General features: G+C 49.0%; 2 protein-coding genes across 2 annotated transcripts in view; one reads left to right on the top strand and one right to left on the bottom strand.

The window, feature by feature from the left end:
- Window positions 1-9,983, top strand: part of Dnajc16 (DnaJ heat shock protein family (Hsp40) member C16) — a 30,730-nt gene extending 20,747 nt beyond the window's left edge. Inside the window, exons 10-15 of the mRNA XM_075946572.1 lie at window positions 2,322-2,504; window positions 2,643-2,719; window positions 3,917-3,997; window positions 4,102-4,200; window positions 5,469-5,639; window positions 6,270-9,983. Coding sequence (XP_075802687.1) covers window positions 2,322-2,504; window positions 2,643-2,719; window positions 3,917-3,997; window positions 4,102-4,200; window positions 5,469-5,639; window positions 6,270-6,645 — 987 coding nt within the window. The 3' untranslated portion in view covers window positions 6,646-9,983. The remainder of the gene's footprint in view (window positions 1-2,321; window positions 2,505-2,642; window positions 2,720-3,916; window positions 3,998-4,101; window positions 4,201-5,468; window positions 5,640-6,269) is intronic.
- A 274-nt stretch (window positions 9,984-10,257) lies between these two features.
- Window positions 10,258-22,491, bottom strand: Agmat (agmatinase (putative)). Its single transcript, XM_075946575.1, has 7 exons — window positions 22,172-22,491; window positions 19,920-20,122; window positions 16,816-16,864; window positions 15,215-15,410; window positions 13,326-13,505; window positions 11,084-11,168; window positions 10,258-10,495 (listed from the first exon to the last, which is right to left on the bottom strand). The coding sequence occupies exons 1-7, from the start codon at window positions 22,453-22,455 to the stop codon at window positions 10,422-10,424; spliced, it is 1,071 nt and encodes a 356-aa protein (XP_075802690.1). The 5' UTR covers window positions 22,456-22,491; the 3' UTR covers window positions 10,258-10,421.
- Window positions 22,492-23,897: the final 1,406 nt, after the last annotated feature.

Here is a 23,897-nt window from a genome sequence, read left to right as displayed (position 1 = left end):
TCTGCTGGCATCATCACACACACACACACACACACATCCCAGAAGCCTACGGTTCTTTCTGGAGTGAGGATTGGAGTTTGGTGATAGAGTGTTTGCCTGAAATGTGCGAGAGCCTGGGTTTCATCCCAGCACCCGGAAAGGAAAGAAATGACCACCTTCTCTGTTGTCATTCGGTTTTCATAGAAATGCTCTCTGCAAAGCCAAGGCTCCTTAACTGTAACGTTGTGTCAGATGCTGCCCTACAAAATCTGTTGAAAGAAAAAAGGTTTAGAATTTTGACAGAGGCTTTGGAAAGTCACCTTAAGAACCATTACTCTTGCTAGGTGCATCGGGGATATGCCTGTAATCCTAGCACTCAGGAGGTAGAGGCAGGATAACAAAATTTGAGCTCCTGTCTCAAAAAAAATTTAAAAAATAAAACAAGCAAAAATTAGACTGGGAGGTAGGTCCATGGATAAGAATACTGGCTGGAGCTGGAGAGATGGCTCAGAAGTTAAGAGCACTGACTGTTTTTCCAGAGGTCCTGAGTTCAATTCCCAGCAACCACATGGTGGCTCACAACCATCTCTAATGAGACCTGGTGCCCTCTTCTGGCATGTGGGCATACATGCAGGAAGAACCCTGCATACATAATTAATAAAGTCTTTTTTTAAAAAAAAAGAATACTGGCTGTTCTCAGAAAAGACCTGGGTTCTGTTTCCAGCACCCACATGGAGGCTCACAATTACCTGGAATTCCAGTTCAGGGGATCTGGTGTGTTCTTCTGGTTTCTGAGGGTTCCTGAGCGCACATGGTACACATAAACTGATACAGGCACATACATTACACATAAAAATAATAAATATATTTTAATACTATTTTTGAGCTTATTTAATTACATTTCTCCCTTCCTTTTCCTCCCTCCAAACCCTTTCATATACCCCTTGCCACTCTGCTTCAAATCCATGGCCTTTTGAAAAATTGGGTTGCTATTGCACGTATATTTGTATATACATATATTCCTAAATATGACCAGTTTGCATATTACTACCTTTATATTATGTTTTCAGGGTTGACTGTTGGGCACTGCACAACCAATTGGTGTGTTCTTCCCTGGGGAATGCCACCTCTCCCATTCTATGAATAGATTTTTTTTTTAAGATTATTTATTATGAATACAGTGTTCTGTCTGCATGTATGCTATAGGCCAGAAGAGGGCACCAGCTCTCAGCACAGATGGTTGTGAGCCACCATGTGGTTTCTGGGAATTGAACTCAGGACCTCTGGAAAAACAGTCAGTGCTCTTAACTTCTGAGCCATCTCTCCAGCTCCAGCCTTTAATCCCAGCACTTGGGAGGCAGAAGCAGGCGGATCTCTGTGAGTTCGAGACCAGCCTGGTCTACAAGAGCTAGTTCCAGGACAGGCTCCAAAACCACAGAGAAACCCTGTCTCGAAAAACCAAAAAAAAAAAAAAAAGCAAAAATTAATTAAACTATTGTAAGAAGACCAAAGTTTGAGATATCTTGAGCCTGGGAAATTGAGGCCAACCTAGGCAACATAATGAGAGCTCATCTCAAACAATATTAATTACTGCACTAAGGATGTGGTTCAGTTGGTAAAGTGCCATCTGGCGTGCACAAGGCCCTGGGCTCCCTGCCTGCTGCAGTTTAGTCGGGGATGCTGGTGAGATAGAGACAAGCAAGTCAAGGGGCTTCTTCACAAGAGCATAGTGAATTCGAAAAGTAATGGTGCCTCTTGTCAGAGCGCAGGGTCTCTTACAAATTACTGTAAACACAGGGCTGGACAGATGGCGCAGCAGTTAAGAACACTGACTGCTCTTCCAGAGGACCCAGGTTCAATTCCCAATACCCACAAAGCAGCCCAGAACTGTCTATTAATCCAGTTCCAGGGAATCTGACACCTTCATAACAGTGTACATAAAATAAATTTAAATAAATTATAAAAAAACAAATACCATAAACATATCAGTATTTGCATTTTTGCTTAAGTGCTGACCTTGTGAGACCCTTTTGTACGGCTCTGGAAAAAACTACAGACTCGTGCCTTTAACCACAGCACTCAAGAGGCAGAGGCAGGCAGAACTCTGAGTTCAAGGCCAGCCTGGTCTAGAGAATGATTTCCAGAACTGACAGGGCTACACAAGAGAAACCCTGCCTTGGAAAAAAAAACAAACAAACAAAGAAACACTGGCAAGTGCAGCTTACAGTTTTTTTTTGTTTTTTTAATGTATAAGATCTAGGTGTGTGAGTCCAGACTGAGCCTCCCGGGGTTGGGATTTCTGGCATCATTCTATCCTAATTGTTCTTCTCCTTTTCTCCCAGGTGTCCATCTTGGAGAGGCGAAACACAGCGGGAAGGGTGGTATTTAAAACCCTGGAAGACCCCTGGACGGGCAGTGAGAGCGACAAGTTCATCCTTTTGGGTTACCTTGACCAGCTTCGGAAAGATCCGGCCTTTCTCTCCTCTGAAGCTGTCCTTCCTGACCTGGCCGATGAACTTGCCCCTGTGAGCATCTCAGTTGGGAAAGATGGGCCATCAGGAGGGACAGGGTGGACAGAGCAGGGATCCAAAGAAGTTGTGGAAGGAAGTGTGGGGCCTCCCTCTGGGCCAGGTCCTGACCACTACCTGTTTCCTCTCTGGCAGGTGTTTCTTCTCCGCTGGCTCTACTCTGCTTCTGATGCCCTCTCGGACTGGTGGGAGAGCCTACTCCACAGTAACTGGTAGGAGCCTCTGGGGTTCCCAGTGACAGTTTCCTTTTCCTTTTATTTATTTATATATTATGTATGCAACATTCTGCTTCCATGTATGCCCACATGCCAGAAGAGGGCACCAGATCTCATTATAGATGGTTGTGAGCCACCATGTGGTTGCTGGGAATTGAACTCAGGACCTCAGGAAGAGCAGCCAGTGCTCTTAACCACTGAGCCATCTCTCCAGCCCCAGTTTCCTTTTTCTTGCTTTTCTTTTTAGTATTTACTGACTGGTACCTCTTGCTGGGGAGGAAGGACCACCCCAGCTGTCCTCCCTGTCAGCAGAACTGATATTGGTCTTTTCGCGGCATGTCTGCCACTCAGCGCAGGGCCTGACACGTAGAGCCCAGTGTGTACATTCACAGATATGTCCATCCATGACCCAAACAAACTTGGGGAGAAAACAGCTTATTTTGGCTTATGAGCGAAGGCAGGATCTAAAGCTGAGACCACAAAGGAACACTGCTTACTGGCTTGCTCAGCTATTTTTCTTACACTGCTTGCCCGTGGGTGGCACCACCCACTGTGGGCTGGGCCCTCCCCTGTCAATTAGTATTCAAGGCACGCCCACAGTCCAGCCTAATGGAGGCAGCTCTCCTGCTGAGGTTCCCTCTTTCCAGGTGACTCTAGTTTATGTCAGGTTGACAACTGAAGCTCACTGTGACACCCCCTGTTCTTTTTTTTTAAGATTTATTTATTTATCATTTATTTATTATTATTTATCATATATAGTGTTCTGCCTGTATGTTTGCCTGCACACCACAAGAGGGCATTGGATCTCTTTGTAGATGGTTGTGAACCACCATGTGGTTGCTGGGAATTGAACTCATAACCTCTGGAAGAGCAGTCAATGCTCTTAACCTCTGAGCCATCTCTCCAGCCCCCGATACCCTCTATTCTATCTGGGTCACTCAGGTAGACTGACATCACTGAACAGACTCTGTAGCCACCAATAGATACCTCGGTGGCAGAAAGTCCTTCCCTGTGTACAATTTAAGTTCTTCATCTCCTGCAGAATGTTTTAGACATAGTCTAAAGCCACCTTCCAGAAGGCAGTCTCCCCCTCCCCCACCCCAGAAACAGCCGGTCCTGTGATTGTATTTCCTGGTGAAAGGCTTTTGGTCTGGGACTTTCCTCCTGAGACAGCGACTGTGCCTTTGTTTTCAGGCGAGAGATGATGCCGCTGCTGTCCCTCATCTTCTCGGCCCTCTTCATACTCTTTGGCACTGTCATTGTCCAGGCTTTCAGGTAAGTCTAGGGACTATCAGCGGGAGCCCCAGTCTGCCATGGTCATTTATACCCCTAAAAAAAAAAAGAAAGAAAGAAAAATAACTTCTGTTTTCATTCTTTAGCGACTCAAATGAAGAACGAGAGTCACAGCCTCCAGATAAAGAAGAGGTCCCTGAGAAGGCTGGGAAGACTGAGCCAACTTTCACCAAAGAAAACAGCAGGTTCTTCCCATACACCACATGCTTGCCTTTGGTTTCAAAGAGTGTGGAGGATGGGTAGTGGAGAGGGTCAGGAGAGGGTCGCAGTGCTGGGGATCAAACATGAGCTAAACAAGTGCTCTCACCGAGCAACTCTGAAATAACCCAAAGTGTGAAACTCGGTGGCCAGCAGCATAAGGCCACACATAGAGTGTTTTGTGGCAGCCAGCCATGGTGGCACACACCTTCAATTCCAGCACCTGGGAGGCAGAGGCAGGCAGATCACTGTTGAGTTTTATATAGTGGGTTCCAGGCCAGCAGGACTACATATTGTGATCTCATCTCAGAAAAGAAGAAAACAGTTCTGTGCCTCATCGGGGAGTCAGACCAGCTTCAGGCTGAGGTGTATGCACAGACGTAGATGCCATGTTTTGACCATCTCTTGTACCTCATTGCATGTTTGCACATCTTACAAAATGGGAGGGGGACTCTAAAAATCCAAACCATTCTTATTCTCGGGCATTTGGGTAGGGTGTGTTTAAGTTTGTACCCTTCGGGACCAGAAATATCAGATCCCCTGGAGCTGGAGTTCAAGACTGTTATGAAGCCTCTGGAAGAACAGTAGTGCACACTCGTAACCCCTGAGCAGTCTCTTTGGCCCTTTCCCAGACATCCCGAATAAGGGAAAAAGTCACTGCTGCCCATGGTTCACACATATAGATACAGGACTGACAGACTGAGTGCCGTGTGATTTCAGATTCACCATCCCAGCGTCCGTAATGGAAACAGGAAGAGATAGGAGACCTATCTGGCCCAAGGGAGGTGGTAAATGAGCCAGAAGCTAGGGGTAGCCTGTCCCCATGATTCATAACTGCTGATGTCCTCAGGAAAGAACCAGTCTAAGTTAACAACAGACTGAGCATTTGTGGCCTCCTTCGCTCTGACATACAGCTGCCTTTGCGCCATTTGAAAAGTTCCATGAAAAGGGCTGCTGCAAGCCAGGCCACCCGTGGAGCAGGGCCACCCTGTGCAGCCAGCAGGGCAGAGTCAGCGCCCACTAACCGTGAGGCATTGTGCTCCACTGGTTTTGTTTTGTTCAGGCTTATGGAGGAGTTTGAATGTTCGTTCTCAGCCCAGGCTGTCCTCGGACTCAGCACACAGTTGAGGCTTGCCTCTCATCCTGCCTCTTCTGCCTAGCCGCTAGGACTGCAGCATGTGCTACCATGCCTGGCTTCCACTGGTTTCCACTCCCCCGCCCTGATAGTCTCTAACTCCTCTGTGTTTCTCCACAGCAAGATTCCTAAAAAAGGCTTTGTAGAAGTAACTGAACTCACAGATGTGACATACACCAGCAACTTGGTACGCCTGAGGCCAGGCCACATGAATGTGGTCCTCATCCTGTCCAATTCCACCAAGACAAGCCTGCTGCAGAAATTTGCTTTAGAGGTCTACACATTCACCGGGTAAGCAGGGTGCGTGTGTGTGCGCTCAATTGTGTGTTGTGCGGTTTGTGTATGGGATAAAAGATATTGGAAGACAGTCTCTCATTTCCCACTTGAGGGGCAGGATTTTATGTTCTTTCCAAGCCAGACATCTGCCATCATTGCAGACCTTCTTTTGACTTTTGTTTGTTTGGTTTTATTTATTTATTTTGATTTTTTGAGACAGGGTCTCTCTGCTAGCCTTGGCTGTCCGGGAACTGTAGACCAGGCTGGCCTCAAACTCACAGAGATCCGCCTGCCTCTGCCTCCCAAGTGCTGGGATTAAAGGTGAGTGCCACCATACCCGATTTGATCTGGTACTTTCTGTGTAGCCCTGGATGTTCTCAAACTCAGAACAATTCTTCTGCCTCTACCTTCCAAGTGCTAGGATTCTGGGCACACCACTCCACACACCTCTCCCCTCTCTCCATGTCTTCATGGTTCTGAACAGAGGAGTATGAGCACCCCACACACACACCCCACCACTCCAGCTCCACAGAAATGCCAGCGCAAGCCTTTCCTGGCTGTTCAACCCTGTCCAGAGTTGAACACACCTCCCCCCCCAGTAGCCTGCAGCTAGCTCCCTTCCTGAACCCCAGTCTCTCTCCACAGGAGCAGCAGCCTCCACTTCTCCTTCCTCAGTCTGGACAAACACCGCGAGTGGCTGGAGTACTTGCTGGAGTTTGCTCAGGACGCAGCCCCGATCCCAAACCAGTATGACAAGCACTTCATGGAGCGGGACTACACTGGCTATGTGCTGGCCCTGAATGGCCACAAGAAGTATTTCTGCCTTTTCAAGCCCCTAAAGACAGTGGACGAGGAGACTGTGGGCTCTTGCGACCCTGACTCCTCCAGAGGGAAACCCCCCTGTGGCCTCGGGCCCAAGCCCCTCAAGGGCAAGCTGAGCAAGTTGTCCTTGTGGATGGAGCGCCTGATGGAAGGTTCCTTGCAAAGGTTTTACATCCCATCGTGGCCTGAGCTAGACTGAGACATGGACTCTTCAGGTTTTTAACGTGCCCCAGGAACAGGGATTTTCAGGGGAGTCTAGGTTTTAGATTTCTCTTCTTGAGCAATGGCTAGAAGACCTTTTCTTTGTCACCTAGGAGTAAAACACGTCGCAGGTTTGATCCCTAGATGATACTCTTTCCTTTGGGTTTTCTCCTCCCGTATGAATGCCGCACTATTTAATAGACCGCTCATCCCCTCTTCTTTGCTCCCTGTAACATGCTCACACCACCCTGTCTTTAGGTTGGAGAAACCCAGGGCTTGACCTTGAGTCATGCCTGAACAAACCTCAGGATCCTCAAGAACCTGTCATGCAGGGTGGGTCACTATACCCCCCAACCCCCTCCCCTGTAGGCTCCTAATCTGGCGCCTGCCATGCTTCTGCCAAGGCGACAGGCCACCACAGTTTCTAGGTCCTGCATCTTCAAAAGAGGCCTAGTTCTAAGCAATTTTACATGTGACCGTCTTCTGGGAGCAAGCATTGAGAAGTATATTTTGGGGGTATCCCCCACAACAGTTGGCCAGTCAAACTTTGAAAGGAAAGGGCTGAGCAGTGGATGGGGGTGTAACATTTCCATTTGGTCTTCCCCACCAAGAGAAGGGAGGGTTGAACACTGACTGGAGTCGCATAGCCCTGTGGTCCTTCGTGAGCATCCCTTGTTCCTCATCTCTGTCCCCTCTCTACACTCCCATGTAAGCCCCATCATAGCCAGGACAGAGTCTGCCTAGCCAGAAGCACTGTAATGACTGAGCCACTGACCTGTCTCCAGATGCCTTTCTGCCTCTGTGGATTTTAGAGTTTGGATACTAGGAGCCATAACCTGTGGTCTTATTCTCTGAGCGTAGATAAGCTGCTATAGAGCCAATAGATTTAAGATGACGCCAAGAGCCAGGTGCAGGAGCCTTCCTGCCTGACTCGCTCTCGAATGAAATGCCGGGCGTGTCTTCGTACCAAGGAACCTGACCTCTCTGACAATTGTATTTTGAACATTGTTGTCCCCAAAGTGCTGAATTTTCAAGTTGTCTCTTGTGACTGTGAGCTGAGACTTGTTCCAGATTCCTGTCTGGCAGGCAGCTAGCTTCCTACTTCTGGCCTGCATTTTGGCATCTCGGCTTTATCGTTTCCTCCTTCCCTTATTGCTGCTTCCTGCTGCCAGATCAGATCCATCAAATCCAGCTTGCCTGGCTCCACGCACCTCAGGCTCAGGACCGGATCATGTTCGCCCATTCAACATGCCCTCTGTGTTTAGGGCCAGACCACGGCCACACGTGGTGTGTTCTACTGTCAAGCAAGTGCCCTTTTGCAAAGTGAAGGGCACAGATCAGGGACAGGACATTCACTCAGTTAGTATTCTCTAATCATATTTGCTTTGAACCAAGCACCTCGGATCCTGACTACTTTAAACACTGAGCTCCAGTGGTAAGTGATGAACTCTCTGAGCCCAGGACCCCTCTGTAGTTTTCAAAGAGTCTTTAGCTTTATTAAAAAATAAAGAAATCACTGCCAGGCTTCATTCTTCCATCTGGCCCTCTAGAAGTACACGCTGACTCAGTGCTGCTTCTCGTGCCCTTGGCCCAGCTAGAAAGCGTGAAGGAATCACTTGGCTCCTCAGTGCCCAGTCCTCAGAGTGTGTTTCTGGAGACTGGGGGTGAGCTGGGGTAGAACACGTGCCTAGCATGTGCAAGGCCTGAGTTCCATCCCTAGTATCACATACACAAACGTGTTTGGTTTGGATTTATTTTTTGGTTTTGTTCTGGTTTTTTTTCTCCTTTATTTTTATGGTAGGGCTCCTCTCGTGAGTATGTTGTAACTCATTCATAGATTTTTGTCTTTATATTTCTGGAACTGATAAAATTCCTTGATGTGTAATTTCTGAAAGCCAAAAAACTCCCCAGATATTTGTTCTTTTTCAAAACTGTACCAAGAAGATAAAGGTCCCTGCCATTGGGGGTGTTCCCAGCAAATTTGAGTCCGGAATGCCTGCAGATCTGATAGGGGTGGTGTCACCAAGGGTGTCATGGAGCTTTGGTTTGGTTGCTTGCTTGTTTTGAGACAGGGTCTCACTATGTAGCCCAGGCTGGCTTCCAACTCAAGGTCTTCCTGCCTCAGCCTCCCAAGTCCTGGGCTTACAGGCATGCAGCACAAGTCTGCCGTGGCAGATCCAAGCCTTCCTTCCTGAATGTTGTTTCCATTAATTGTTTATTTTTGTGTCAAATACGAGCTGCTTTTATGCTCAGTCAAATGCCAAGGTTTCTTGTCCTAATGAATGTCATATCACAGGACCCAATTTCAGTGAGACATTGCAGTTTGAGGAGGTGGGTGTCTGCCCGAGACCGCCTGCAAATCATGTTCACTAGATGGGGCATAGCGGCCTCCTTAGTCAGTCTCTGTGGAAGACTTCCTGCCACTCAGGGACAGCTGCCATTTGTCCGCTCTAAAGAATTTGCTTGCTTTCAGATGGGTGAGTCTCCTCGTTCACAGCCTTTTATGTAGTGCTAAGTCATTTGCAGCCACCACCATGTTTCCCTGGCGTTAAAATAAAATAAAATGGGTCTGACCCACTTGCTTCGCTTGGGCTAGGGATTGGAAGCAAGCACTCAGCTCTGTTTTGTTTTCAAAGTGGAATTCCATATTGGGGCTGGAATTCAGTGAGAAAGCGTTTGCCTAGCACATGTGAGCCCCTTGGTTCTGATTCCCAGTGATGAGGGAGGAAAGTCAGGCAGAATCCCCTAAATATTGTTGAAAGGAGCCAGGTGTGGTGGCACACACCTATAACCCCAGCACTCAGGAAGCAGAGGCAGGAGGATCCAGAGCTCAGGGTCATCCTTAACACGAACCAGTAAAACCAGCTTGAGCTGAAACCTTGTCCCAGCAAACAAGAGGTGGTGGGGTGGGGTGTGACACAGGCTAGAAGGCTCGGCTCTGTAGTGCACCCGAGGCCCTGAGCACCACAAAGTAAGTAGACAAGCAAACAGCGGAATAAGGAGAGGATGGAGGTGAGATGCGGTTTGTGTCCGCGCGTCTGGCATCACGATTGGAAGCAGGCAACACGGCAGTGCCGACTCTGCCGTGGTGTCTGCTAGGAAAGATGGCTGCACCTGGGAGACGGCCTGAGAGGAAGGGGAATGTTTTGCACTTTTGATACTATTAAGAACAAATAACTTATTTGGCAAATCATGTCTTTTTATGTTTACGTTTTTATTTTTCAGTTTTGTTTGTTTTTGGGTTTGTTTTTGTATTGTGAACAGGCACTAAAGCTAATGTTATTTTGTTTTAAGAATATTACAGATTGGAAACAAATAAACTATTTTGATGTGTGATGGCTCTGGGGCACCTCTGGAATTGCAAGATGATTTCATCGAGGATGCTCTGCTGCCTCTCAGGCAAGCAGGCTTGGGGATGGCTTGGGAAGAAAATTAAGGGTGGAAGGCTCATCGGTTGAGAGTGCTTACCTTGCAGAGGACTTGGGTTCAGTTCCCAGCACCCACTAGTGGCTCACAGCTGCCTGTAACTCCAGTTCCAAAGGATCCTACACCCTCTTCTGAACTTCTCAGGCTCCTGCACACATGTGGTACACATACACTCAGGCACACCCAAAGTTAAATAAATGTTTTAATGTTAAAACGGAAAGAAACACAGGCTGTTTGGGTTGACCTTCTGAATTGTCCTTATTTGTGGCCAGTGGTGATACATCAGAGAAAACGTCCTTTAGTCCGTGCGCTGCTTGCAAGTCCTTGAGGCTTTGTCGTGACACAGACTTAGACAGTTGTCACTTTGGGGAGAGCACACAGCATCTCGAACAGTAGGTTAGCTGCTAGGAGGGCCGTGTTGCCTAGGAAGGAGGAAGAAATGTTCTGGAGACTGCTTGCCGCACTGAAGCCCAGTCTCCCGGACCCTAGCCTGCTTCTGAGCCATGGCTTCTGGGCGCTGGGTGCCTGTGAACAGGCCTTCCCCCCGCCAAGCATCATTTGGAGCCAGTATGAGAATTCTGAGGGATGTCTATACTGGGGTAGGTGCTGCTCATAGCCCACCCTCGGGCCAATAGGTCTGACTGGAAGCTTGCTTTGTTTTTGTTTCAGTTAGAATTAGAGGGATGACGCCTGCTTTGCCCAGGCGTCAGCTGTAGCAACTCTACTTCCTGTAAAACATGCTTTGCAAATTCACTTCTCAAGGAAATATCAAAGGGAGATGTGACCGAGCCACCCTGTCACTAAACAGCAGGCTGTTGGCTTCCTCTCCATTAACAACACCTGGTACCTCCCAGGGGTTTTGTTTGGTTCATTAGCTCACGCTCCTTACATTTGCCTCTGGACACTGATTCTCCGTAGGGTCCCTGAGGTAAACCTGGAGACCTAACTCACCAGATGAATCTGACTTAGACCAACAGCTGCGTGTAGATCATGCTTGTCTCCGCACTCACCTGAGAGGTCATACGGTGGGGAGACTTCCACAAGATCGCAGCCCACCACGTTCAGGCCTTGACAGCCCCGGATGATCTCCAAGGCCTGTCCACGGTGGAAGTGACAGTCATTGCCAATGCAAAGCAACCAACAGTGGCATAGATAGATAACCCTCCCCTGCCCGAGACACATGCTCGCTACAGCCACGCTGGTGGACCTCCCGGGGCACAGCTCACAACACACACAGTCCCTCTCAAGGGCCTCCTGGTGTGATGGTGGTGGAGTAAAACAAGCCAGGCAATGTCATGTTTCCAAATCCTTGAGACAAGCAGCCTACAGGAGACAGTCTGAGTGGGGGAAGGCTTCCTGTGGTACAGACGCTTCAAGGGACTGGCAGAAGAGATGACTAAGCATTCTGGGCAGAGACACAGGCTAAGGCACAGGCACAAGAAAGGCACAAGCAGATGGATATTGCCCAAGGTGGCATTAGGAACCGGTACAAAGGCAGTTCCCTTGTCTAAAGTTTCCATCCTGAGCACGAAAAGCTCCAGAAATGCTTCTGACCGGACAGGGAATGGCTGTGGGCGATGCAGTTGTGTGCATCCTCCTTTTTTAGAAGATGCAGATGCGTGCAATTCACTTAAACCTTGAACAACCTGCCGTTCATACCCTTGGCTCCAAGAACGGGGTAACGAACAACGGAAAGGTCCTGTTCCCTCCCTTGTCGATCTCAGCATAGCTCATCAGGCTTGACTCCAATATGCCCCAGCCACCCGGAGCCAGTCTCTGTGTGCATACTTGATTAATTTAGCCATAAGCAGCTTGACGCGTTGTGTTTTGGCGCTTGGAATAACATATAGAGCTTTGTTCGCACTAAGCCTGTGTGCCGCTACCGAGCTACGCCGCCAGCCCCAAAGTTCAGTGTTCTTAAGAGAGGACACTACAAAATGATCCCCATGAATTGATGAACTAGAGGCAGAAAGAATAATAAAGGCTTCTCAGAGCTCTCAGGATGGTCCCATAGCTTAGGGGTAGAGCACTTGCTTAGCATGGGTGAGGCCTGGGTTTAGTCCCTAGCTACAAAACAAGAAGTTAGAAAGTCACAGACAAGCAGTGCCTGTCCACTGAGTACCCAGAACTACAGCCAGCCCTGAGAACATACTCGAGCCTGCCAACCTCATGATCTGTGAAATGAGGTTATGGTCCACAGATTTCACGCTCAAGAACCACACAGTCCAGTTTTGGTTTTTTAATCTCTTAATGTTTTAAGTAAATTTACAGTTTTGTGTTGGGCACTGTCCACAGCTATCCTCAGCCAAATTGGGCATGCAGCCCCTAGGCCATAGGTTGTACGCGTCCAGGTGCTGTGTCTTTAAAATCCTGCCCTAGTGGTGTGAGCCCTTAGTTCAGCAGTCAGAAGTCAAGTTAGAGGCCTGCCTGGGCTATATAATTCAAGGCAAGACTGAACCCCGCAGCCTTGGGTGAGCTAGCCGGGGCAATGCTGGAGAGCTTGCCCAGGTGGTGAGGATGCAGGAGAGCAGGCAGGCTGACTAACTCAGCTACCACCCAGGTCCCAATCCAGGGCGGTGAGTTGGCCCACCGCAACATCCACCCTATCTATGAACTGCAGGAGCACGTCAAGGGGCCAGTCCTGCAGATCTGAAGCTGCAGGACCTCTGCAATACAGGGCAGCGATGAGATCATCCAAGAGGAGTGGCAGAGACGGTCCAGTATTGACAGTGTAGCAGGAGCTGGAGGGCTCGACCCAGACCAGTGATTCATCGCAGTGAACATTTGCAAGTTAAGATGCGTGGGCTAAAGAATGTGCTGTGTGACTCACTGGGACACATTGCAGCTTCCATGAGATTTTTGGTGGCAGGAGGGGTTGTAAGGGCAGAGGGCAGATGTGATGACAGGGAGATGAGAGGAGTGGGGTTGGGGTACATGGTGTGAAACTGACAAAGAATCACTAAAAAGTTAAAAATAAAACACACCCTCTAGGGCTGGGAGGGTGGCTCAAGTGGTTAAGAGTGCTGCTGCCTTGCGGAGAATCCAAGTTTGGTACCCAACACCAACATTAGATGGCTTACAACTACCTGTAAATCCAGCTGGAGGAGGATCTAATGTTCTTTCTGACCCCTGGGAATCTGTACACACACACACACACACACACACACACGCACACAGAGGCATGGACAAGGGGGCAGGCATATACATAAAAAGAATACCCACCCTGGGAATCCACTGAGCAAACCCACTTACCTGACTAGGGGTGAGCCCAGCAATTTCCGGTGTCCCTGTTCCCGGGGCATAGGCAGGATCCAAGGCATCTATGCCAAAGCTGATATAAAGAGGCTTGTCTGCCATCTGTTGCCTGATCTCCGCCATCAGGGGAACCAATGACTTCATCCAGCAGTCTTCAGCCAGGACCACACGAAAGCCCTGAGGAAGGGCGAGCCAAAAAGCTGGATATCCCAGCTGACCCCATGCTCAGCTTCTCACACGCATATATCACATCTGACCTCAATTTCTAGGAGGGGAACCACGGTCCCCGCTCTACTGATGAAGTTAGGGAGCCAGGTCAGAGCTGACCTGAGTGTCAGGATCAGGAAAGAGCTTCGCTAAAACCAAGCCTGAGACACTTGGTCACTAAAGACTCTAGGGCAGTGGTTCTCAACCTTCCTGTGACCTTTAATACAGTTCCTCATGTTGTGGTGACCCTCAACCATAACTTTTTTCATTGCTACTTCATAACCGTGATTTTGCTACTATTATGAATTGTAATGTAAATATCTGATATGTGACCGCTGTGAAAAGGTTGTTTGAAAGAAGTCACAATCCACAGATTGAGAATCACTGTTCTAGATGCTTGTGTCCAGAACCTTGGTCTTGACACACCCTAAAATCAAGGGATTCGACAGTTGAAACAGCTCAGTTCGCGTAAAAGCCCTTGCTACCAAGTCTAATGACCTGAACTCAAACCCCGAGACCCACACAACAGAAGGGAACCCACTCCACAATTTGTCCTCTGACCTCCGCACTCCCGGCGTGGCACTCACACGCACACATACAATTAAATGAATGTAATTAAGAGTAATGTAAAATGTCTGGGCACGGTGACATACGCCTTTAATTCCAGCACTTGGGAGGCAGAGGCAGGCAGATCTCTGTGCATTCGAGGCCAACCTGGTCTACAAAGTAATCCTAGTGCTCAAAGGCAGAGGCAGGCAGATCTCTGTAAATTCAAAGGTAGCCTGGTCTACAGAGCGAGTTTCAAGACAACCAGGGCTACATCGTGAGATCCTGTCTCAAAAAAAGGGGGGTGGGACTGGGGTGTTTGTGTGGGAGCCTTGCACTATGTTCAGACCAAAGCCTTCTGTCTGCAGGGTGTTAGAATAAACACTAAGAAGGGGTGTCCCGTCTAGACTCAGGTTCACAACCCCATGTCTTCTAAGCCAGCAGCCTCCAGGGGTTTTAACTTCCTACTTCATTCTTCTGGGCAGCAGCAGGCCACTTCTGCCTCATCAATGTCTCTCTGAGCCAGGCACAGTGGCTCACATCTGTAATTACAATAGCTCAGGAGGCTGAGGCAGGAGGATCACCGTGTGTTGCAAGCCAGCCTAAGCTACAGAATAAGACCCCGTATCAAAACAAAAGCAGAAATCAAGTCTCACGACTCTTGCCACGTGACTCGATGCCAACTCAGTCTTTCCTCTTTCCTTGCTTTTTCTCATCTTTACTGGGGGTGGGGGAGCAACACAAGCTTGCCCATGTCCTGGTGCGAGTGTGGAGGTTGGAGGTCAAAGCACGCGCTTCAGGAGTTGCTTCTCTCCTTCCACCATCTGGGTCCCAGGGATTCAAACTCAGGCCATCAGACTCAGGGGCAAGCGACTTTACCTGATGAGCCGTCATGCCAGCCCGTATTTGTTTCTGTCCTCAGAGGAGGTCTTGCACAGCCCGGGCTTGCCGGGAACACAGTGGGGAGCTGAGGACAATGTTGGATTCTTGATCCTTGAAGATTGGGATCACTGGCCTGTGCGGCCACATCTAGCCCCAGCCCCACTTCCTGAACTCGGGTCAAGCCGCTGTGGAATCCCTCTTTGACAATGGAGAAGACACTTTGGGGGAAGAAAGAACACCCAGTCCATCACCTGGCTCCGACTGTATCGGTAGGGGTCCAAGGTCAGGGAAGAGCCCCGGATGCCGATCTGCACCACCCGCTTACAGTCCAGCAGACCCTCGTCCACGCTCCGGCGGAAAACTGTCCGATGATGGACCTTCTCCCCCAGAGTTTTGTCAGTTGTGTTGGTGTGGGCACCCACGTGCACTAGACCCACAGGGCCATGCCTGATGGCAAAACAGCAGCTCAGAGGTCAAGGGTCCTGGCATCAATTACCTGTCTTGAATCTCTTTTCTGGGTTCAGCTCACTTAGTGCCTTGAGGAAACCAGGTGGAAGCAGATATGACTGACTGGCCTGCCACTCAGAATTTCAGAGAGGACAGTGGCACAGGATGGAACCCAGCGAAGGCTGGACCAGAGCCACCTTTTCTCCGGCGAAGGCCCCAACAGGATGTTCAGACCCTGCTCTTCTCCATCAGCTCTGCCAGACACCCCAAATGAACACAGTTCACACAAGTGGGATGCTAGGGCAGCTTGAGATGAGACAGACCCCACTCACCCCCAGTCAGGATGCTACCCACGAGCCTTCCCACCCCAGTCAGGATGCTACTAACCACATGTCTTCCCACCCCACCCTAGTCAGGTTGCTACCCACGAGCCTTCCCACTCCAGTCAGGATGCTACTACCCACATGCCTTCCCACTCCAGTCAGGATGCTACTATCCACGTGCCTTCCCACCCCAGTCGGGATGCTACCCATGTGCCTTCTCACCCCAGTTGAGCTGCTACCCACGTGCCTTCCTGTTGGGACAATCTTTTGCATACTGTGTGAAGATGTGTCTCTTTCTGTCCTACCTCGCCTGCTTAAGGCACCTTCTGATTGGTTTAATAAAGAACTGAATGGCCAATATTTAGGTAGGAGAGGATAGGCGGGACTTCCAGGAAGGGATAGGAACTCTAGTAAGGAATCTGAGGCTGGAGATTCACCAGTCAGATGTGGAGGAAGTACGTATGGTACTGAGGAGAGGTAACGAGCCACGTGGAAGAATGTAGATAAATATAAACAGGTTAATTTAAGTTTGAAGAGCTAGTTTGATACAAGCCTAAGCTAAGCTTTCATACTTAATAAGAAATCTCTAGGAGCTGGTGATACAGTTACACCTTCCCACCCCCAAACAAATTCTGAAGCTCCCACCCACCACTTCCGCCCTTCTCGCTTCTTCCAACTGAATCAGTCAAAACTAACCGATATGCATAGACTTGCATCTACTGAAAAATCTAGTTTTTGTTGTCCAAGCAAGGAGAGGGCCTATGGGGGGAGGGTGTGGGGAACAGTACCCCTTGTCAATATTTGTATTTGGATAGCAAGGCAAAACGAACAGAAGGTGGCTGGGGTTGTGTATCTCACTAGGGATTCATTTTCCACATCAGGGGCCAACTGAAAATGCAGAGTGTGTGTACACAGCAGATCTAGGTCAAGGGAAAGGGCTTGATGACTGACAGACACACGTGGAGTCCAGCCTTCGTCCACAGAAACAACCCAGTGGGGAATTTCCAGTCACCCCTGCATCTGAGCCCCGAGCGGTCACATGGTGCCACCTAATAGCCGTTGAATCTTAGCTCCCGACTTACTTTTTTGCCACCGCTTGCAGTATGGGATAGGTGATTGTGTGGTCTCCACCTGCAGAGAGAAAACAGCCCACATCTACACATGCCACAGTCCCGAAGTCACTCAACACTCCCACCCTTTCGGGTACGCTGTAGAAATGCATCCACAGCTAAATGGCCATGGGTGTCATTAGAAGGAAAACGTCTTCCCCTGCCGTTTAAAGGCAGAAACTGGAGCTGGAAGATGACTCCATGGTTGAGAGCACGTGACACTCATCACTCATCCCAGGCAGCTTACAGACCTAGAACTGCAGCCCCAGGGTACCCCTTGCTCTGGCCTTCACCGACACCCGTACTCCCTGGCACACACCCACACTCAGACACATAACTGATTGCATAAATCAAAGCTTACGAGTTGTTCAGCAAGACAACTCTGACCCACAGACCTCCCTGTGACGGTGTGAATGGCCTTCGCCTGTACTGTCCGAGATGGTAGCCGAGGAGTCGAAAAACCTGTTTCTATTGGCTTTAATGCGCGCTTGCATGTGTGTGTGTGTGTGTGTGTGTGTGTGTGTGTGTGTGTGTGTGTGTGCGTGCGTGCTATATATGACGGATGACCTGTGTGTGGAGATCAGAGAACAACTCGGAAGAGTCAGTTCCCTCCTACAGTAATGGTCCAGGGGTCAAATTGAGGTCATCAGGCATACACAGCAAGGACTTCCACACCCTGAGCCATCTCTAGGGCTGAAATGTTTTAATTTTTAATGATGATTTATTTATTTTTATTTTTTATGTGTTTGTTTTGCTTGTGCATGTATGTCTCTGCATCATGTTCATGCCTTGTGCCCTCAGAAGACAGAAGAGGGTGTCAGATCCTCTGGGACTGGAGTCACAGACAGTTGTGAGCTGCCTTGTGGGTGCTGGGACTTGAATCCGAGTTCTCCGCCAGACCAGCCAGTGCTCTTGAGCCCTCTCTCCAGCTCCTAGTACTCGCTCATTAATTTTCGCACTGGGGATTGAACTCAGGGCCCCACACATGCTAGGCAAGTGCTCTGCCACACGAATCTCATCTTTTTTTAAGAAATAATTTTGAGGGCTGGCTGACATGGGTGCTGGGAACTGAACTCGGGTCCTCTGGAAGAGCATTAGCTTTTAACCACAGAGCCATCTCTGCAGACTCAGACAGAAACTGTCTGGTTGTCTTCATCTCCCTGTAACCTGCCTTTCCAGCACATTCTCCTCCTCTCTTGGTGTTTTCTTTTTTTCTTTTTTCTTTCTTTCTTTCTTTTTTTTATCTCACCACGTTTAGTGTCAGGTCCAAAGGAAACTCCACTTCCCCAAACTCTAGGGGTTAGACAAAAGCTAGCCTTCCTCAAGAACTTGTGAAACTGGTTCCCCTCTACCAAAAGGAGCCATTTTCCTTATCACTGGCAGAAGGGACACATGGCTATCAGTGGTGCCTATTAGCACACCAACGCGCGTGCTGGTCTCCAGACTCCTCAGTAGCAGATACCTGTCACACATCTCAGCCTCCGAGCTGGCAAACAGGCTCTTCTCAGCTCTCCTCACCTGATCCCCATCCCAGGCCTCTGCCACTCGTTAGCTTCCCTCCACCCAGCTCCCTATTCTCCCTATTCCCTCTCCTCTCTCTCTCTCTCTCTCTCTCTCTCTCTCTCTCTCTCTCTCTCTCTCTCTCCCTCTCCCTCTCCCTCTCCCTCTCCCTCTCCCTCTCCCTCTCCCTCTCTTTGTTTTCCTCTTTCCTCTCTGGATCTCCCTCTTTCTCTCTTTCCCTCTTTTCCGTTTCCCTCCTCCCCTTTTCTCTGCAGGACTCATTTTATCTCTGCTGGACTCCTCCCAATGCCTCTGGCTGTCCTCTCTTATCTAGCATAAAAACCCTTTCCCTTAATCTTCTGTGAAGCTGCCACGCCACCAGTTTATACATCCAGTGTTGCTTGTACATATTTAGGTATGGAAAAATGGTGCCCTTTGCTGGTACTGTCTTATTTATTTATTTTGAATCTTGTGACTGGGTCTCACTAAGTTGTCCAGGCTAGATTTGAACTCATTCTGCAGTCCAGACTGGTTTTGAACCTGTGGTTCCCCCTGCCTTAGTCTCAGGAGTAGCTAAGATTACAGGCTATCCTATTGAGCGGTTCACGTCTACGGCAAGGATTAGTATTGATAGCTATTGATCGTAACAATAGCAGAGTTTTACGAAAGTTTCGAATAGTAGAAGCCCAATAATGAGCTGACTAACTGCACAGCCCACCCACAGTGCAGTGAGATCATTGTCTCGCTCCCTGTTGACAGATGAAGCCAAGCACCTAGCAGCACAGCCCGTGAAGCAGCTGCAAGCTGGTGGGCTGAGATGTCAAACACTAGCATCCCTACTGCTGCCAAATCCGGTAACTAGGCTGTCCCAAGTTGGCAAAAATAAACGGGTACCCAAAAAAAAAAAAACAACAAAAAACACTCACGTTGTTTCAATTCGTGAACCAAAGAAGTAGAATCAAGCAGTGGACCACTGCCCTATCGAAGCAAACCCTAACCAGCTCAGATATAAAGATGGCTCAGAGGGTAAAGGCGACTGCTGCCAAGCCTGATGACCTGTGTTCGATCCCCCGGATCCACACAGTGAAAGGCGAGAACAGACTCCCCAAAGTTGGATTCTTACCTGTATGTGTATACTGTGATCATGTACACAGACACACACTAAATAAATGTAAGGGAAAAAAAAAACCTGTAACGCCAACACCAATTCTCCTAATCAAACTGGGGCTCGAAGCGAAAGCAGGGGATAGGTCACCATCCTACTTTATTGATCTTGGCTGTTGGTTGTTTTTTCTAATGCCCCAGGGCAAACGCCCCACTGGCCTTGCCTAGCTAACCACTCTTTTTTTCCCCCCAGAGACAGGGTCTTACTCTGTTAGCTTTCATGCCAGTTCTCCCAAAATATTAAATATCCTCTCCCCTAGGATTAAAACGAGTGAATTTGAATGTTCACTTTCCTTCTTTGTCCGTCTTCATAGTAGCTTCTCCTTGAAGAACAGCTGCTCACGGGCCTATATTGAATAGCCACCCTCCCCAGATTACCATGAAGCTACAGGTCCCTTGCTAGCAGCCATTACCCAAGGTCAGAGGAATGCAGCCAGCTGCTATGACGTTCTGATAGACCTCTTGAATTAGCCGGCAGCTGTCCTGGAGGTTGTAAAGATTGACATTCACGTTGCCTAGATCTGCAACCCTGAGGGACTGGAAAGGGAGGGCTCCCGTGCTGGGGTTGACAGCCCCCAGCATCGCCGATTCCTCTCGGATGCGTCGGGGTCCAAATCTAGAGAAGAAGAATCATTGACAGTCAGCTGCTGCCGCAGAGCGCTGACCCCTGCTCGCTATGCCTAAAAGGTGCTTCTGTCTCCTGACTTTTGAGACAGGCGACGCTGTGCTGTGGGATAGAGTCTATCACCACTGGCAACCAGGAGCACCTCTTCCCTGAACCTGAACCAAGTAAAAGTATGTGTGGATGTTAGCAGACATCACTGGGTATAAAACAGACCCCACTGACAGCCATTAATCTATATATGTTTGGAGGGGTTTTTTGGCATGGTTTTTTTTTTCTCCATTGTTTGTTTGACAGGGTCTTGCTATGTTACCCAAGCTGGCACAAAGCTCACTGTGTAGCCCAAGATTGCCTCAAACTCTCAATCCTCCTGCCTCAGCCTCCTGAGTGCTGGGAGTACCAGTATGTGTGTATGTCTACCATGGCAGATGAACAGAATTTATGATCATATTAAGTTTATCAGTTTTGCCCTGCTGTAACACAGTATCTGAGGTTGATTTAGCTGTTTGTTTGTTTTAGTACAAAGATGGCTCAGTCAGGAAAGCACTTATCATATAAGTGGAAGGACCCAGGCTTGATTCCCAGAACCCATATATACCTGCAAGGTGTGGTGACACCCACTTGAAAATCCAGCACTGGGGATCAGGACAGGAGGATCAGAAGGGGCTCCCTGGCTACCAGTCTAGCTTGGCCACCAGTCTAGCCCACTCAGTGAGCTCAGGATCAGTGAGAGACCCTGTCTTGAACAAGGTGGACCGTGACACCAAAGATGACTCAGTGGGCTGTTCTCCAGCCTCCACCCACACACATGCACATGAGCACATGCACGAACTAACTGTTATTTAAGGAGCTGCAGAGATGACTCATGAGTCAGGAGCCCTGGCTGCTCTTGCAGAAGACCTGGGTTTGGTTTCTGGCATCCACATGGCAACTCACGACTGTCCTTAACTCCAGTTCTTGGGGGACCCAACACTGTCCCCTTCTGGCTGTTTAGCACCAGGCAGAAATGTGGTACATACACATTCCCGCAGACATGAACATGTGTACACATCAAATAAAAATAAGTGTTTTTAAACGTTAAGGACCAGCATGTGACACACACTCCACTTTGTTCTTTGCCTGTTTTGTCTTTTCATTGCTGGGGATCAATCCAGGGACCTCAAAAGCTGAGTGAGAGCTTTGTTACTCCACCACACCCCTTCATCCCTAGACTCAAGAGCCCATCCACCACCAATTTATTATACAGCATTAGACAATTAACCTGAGTTTCTCTTTCCTGATCTTTAAAATAATGATGCTATTATTTATTCCACACATGATTGTAAGAATTAGACGAGGTCAGCTGGGCGGTGGTGGCACACACCTTTTATCCCAGCACTCGGGAGGCAGAGGCAGGCGGATCTCTGTGAGTTCGAGAGCTAGTTCCAGGACAGGCTCCAAAATCACAGAGAAACCTTGTCTCGACAAACCAAAAAAAAAAAAAGAATTAGAAGAGGTCAACTTTGCAAAGAATCCTGGGTTCATTGACATTTAATAAATGACTGCTTTTAAAATTCAAATGGATACAGTCAGATGTACTGAGCTGAACAGAAACTGTTGATGCTTGCTAATTAAGAAAACAGTCTTTATGTCTCTTTGAAGACTTTGATAGCTAGGGGTTTGGGGAAGAGACAACCAATTCCATTCTCAAATCAGTGGCCCCTGGAATTTCCGGAATTAGGGTATGCACACCTACCATCCCAGCAAGGCTGGGGTTTTAGAAACTCCTGGCTTGCTAAACAGCACCCACTGGCCTTTCTGAGCTGCCTGGCTTCTTAGGATTACAGGAGTACACAGAAGCCTCTCTTGACCACTGATGACCCCGGATATCAGAACTGACCTTCCAATCCTGTGTTAAGCCCTTGGCATTGCTTACGGAAGAAGGGAGCCGCCCCCCCCCTGACTCCAGAATGACCTGGGTGAAAAGATGCAAGCCCACGTGCCTTCTTCACTCTTGCCTACTGGACCCAACCACGTGTCCCCAGCCGTGCACACCTGCCTTACCTTGCCCCGGGCCGGTTGGAAGTCCCTGTGTCCAGAGGCACACCGATGAAGGCGGCATCCAGCCCTTCGGGGGACGACCGCAAGGGCAGGCGCATCATAGAGCAGATGCCCACCAGCTGCACCAGTGACTCGGCACTGGAGGGCTGGTGATGTGAAGCACCTGAAACATCTGAAGCCTGGCGGGTCCCGGGGCGTCCAGGAGAGAGGAGCCCCACAGAGGGACGCCACGTGACCACCCCAGACCCCAGGACCCGGGCACAACTGGAGGTAAGCAGTCGCAGCATGCCTCCTATCTAGGAGCCCAACCCGACCAGTGTGCCAGCCCCCAGTTGCAGGGCTCAAAGGTCAGGGACGCTCTGGGATCAATGGGACGGAGAGGGCCCCAGAGCCCAAGCGATTCTCCACCTGCCCCACTCCGGACTTCAGCCCCTGTATGGATTGGTCTATGAGCCAGGCTGGGGCTCCCCATTCATGCCCACCTGCCCCACCCCAGGTTTGTCACGCAGGGAGCCCCCCCCCTCACACCTGGCCTTTGACTGTCTCTCCTATTCAGAGTAATTTTGTTTTGCTTTGTCTATTGTTACTGTGTTGTTTGTTAACAAATGGTCTCACTCTGCAGCCGAGGCTACTCTGAAACTTGTGTATCTAAATTGTATCTTAGCACTAAAGAGTGCTAAGATAAAAATGCTTAACCAAAGTAAAGTTGTGTTGTTATTGTTTGTTGGTTTTTATTATTATTTATTTATTTATTTTACAAACCAATCCCAGTAGGCATTCACTAGTTTACTAAGTGGTGTATGCCTCTTCATCTTAAACTGCACCACAGAGCCATCCTGCCCCGCCACCTTCAAATATAATATGGTCGTTGTTCTCGGTCTTGACTCCTTCCTTGGGTTTCCCATCTGCCATGGCGAGCGCCAGAGTCTCCTCAGCTGCCGTTTCACAAAAGAGGCACCAGGTCAGCCCTGAAGGAGACACAGGCAGCTCCAGGAGCGGCAGAAGAAGGAGGCCACAGCTACTGACGAGGTGGTGCGCCCCCCCCACCCCTGGCGCTGCCCCCATAACTTTTTGTTTGTTTGTATTTTGTTTTTTTTTTTCTGAGACAGGGTTTCTCTATGGCTTTGGAACCTGTCCTGGAACTAGCTCTGTAGACCAGGCTGGTCTCGAACTCACAGAAATCCGCCTGCCTCTGCCTCCCGAGTGCTGGGATTAAAGGCGTGCGCCACCATTGCCTGGCTCTCCCATAACTTTCTTATGGATAGTGGGGGCAGAACATTTGCATTATATCTGCAAACACATCAGTTCCACTCTGAGTAAAGAAAATAATATAAAATAAAAATTTATTACAGCTCATGCCTTTAATCCCAGCACTTGGGAGGCAGAGGCAGGCAGATCTCTGTGAGTTCAAGACCAGCCTGGTCTACAAGAGCTAGTTCCAGCCGGTTGTGGTGGCGCACGCCGGTAGGATTTGCTGAAGGAGGCAGAGGCAGGAGGATCACGAGTTCGAGGCCAGCCTGGGCTACATATTTTTAAAAAAAAAAGAGCTAGTTCCAGGACAGGCTCCAAAACCACAGAGAAACCCTGTCTCGAAAAACCAAAAAAAAATGCATTACAGTATATATGATGGTATTAGGATGATGATACTGGCATTTAATCCAAGAACTCAGGAGGCAGAGGCAGGAGGGTCTCTGTGAGTTTGGAGTCAGTCTGATTTACATGGGGACTA

This window comes from Microtus pennsylvanicus, chromosome 13, assembly GCF_037038515.1.
Source record: "Microtus pennsylvanicus isolate mMicPen1 chromosome 13, mMicPen1.hap1, whole genome shotgun sequence".
In the NCBI taxonomy this organism is placed as follows: domain Eukaryota; kingdom Metazoa; phylum Chordata; class Mammalia; order Rodentia; family Cricetidae; genus Microtus; species Microtus pennsylvanicus.
This window is presented reverse-complemented; position numbering and strand designations above follow the sequence as displayed.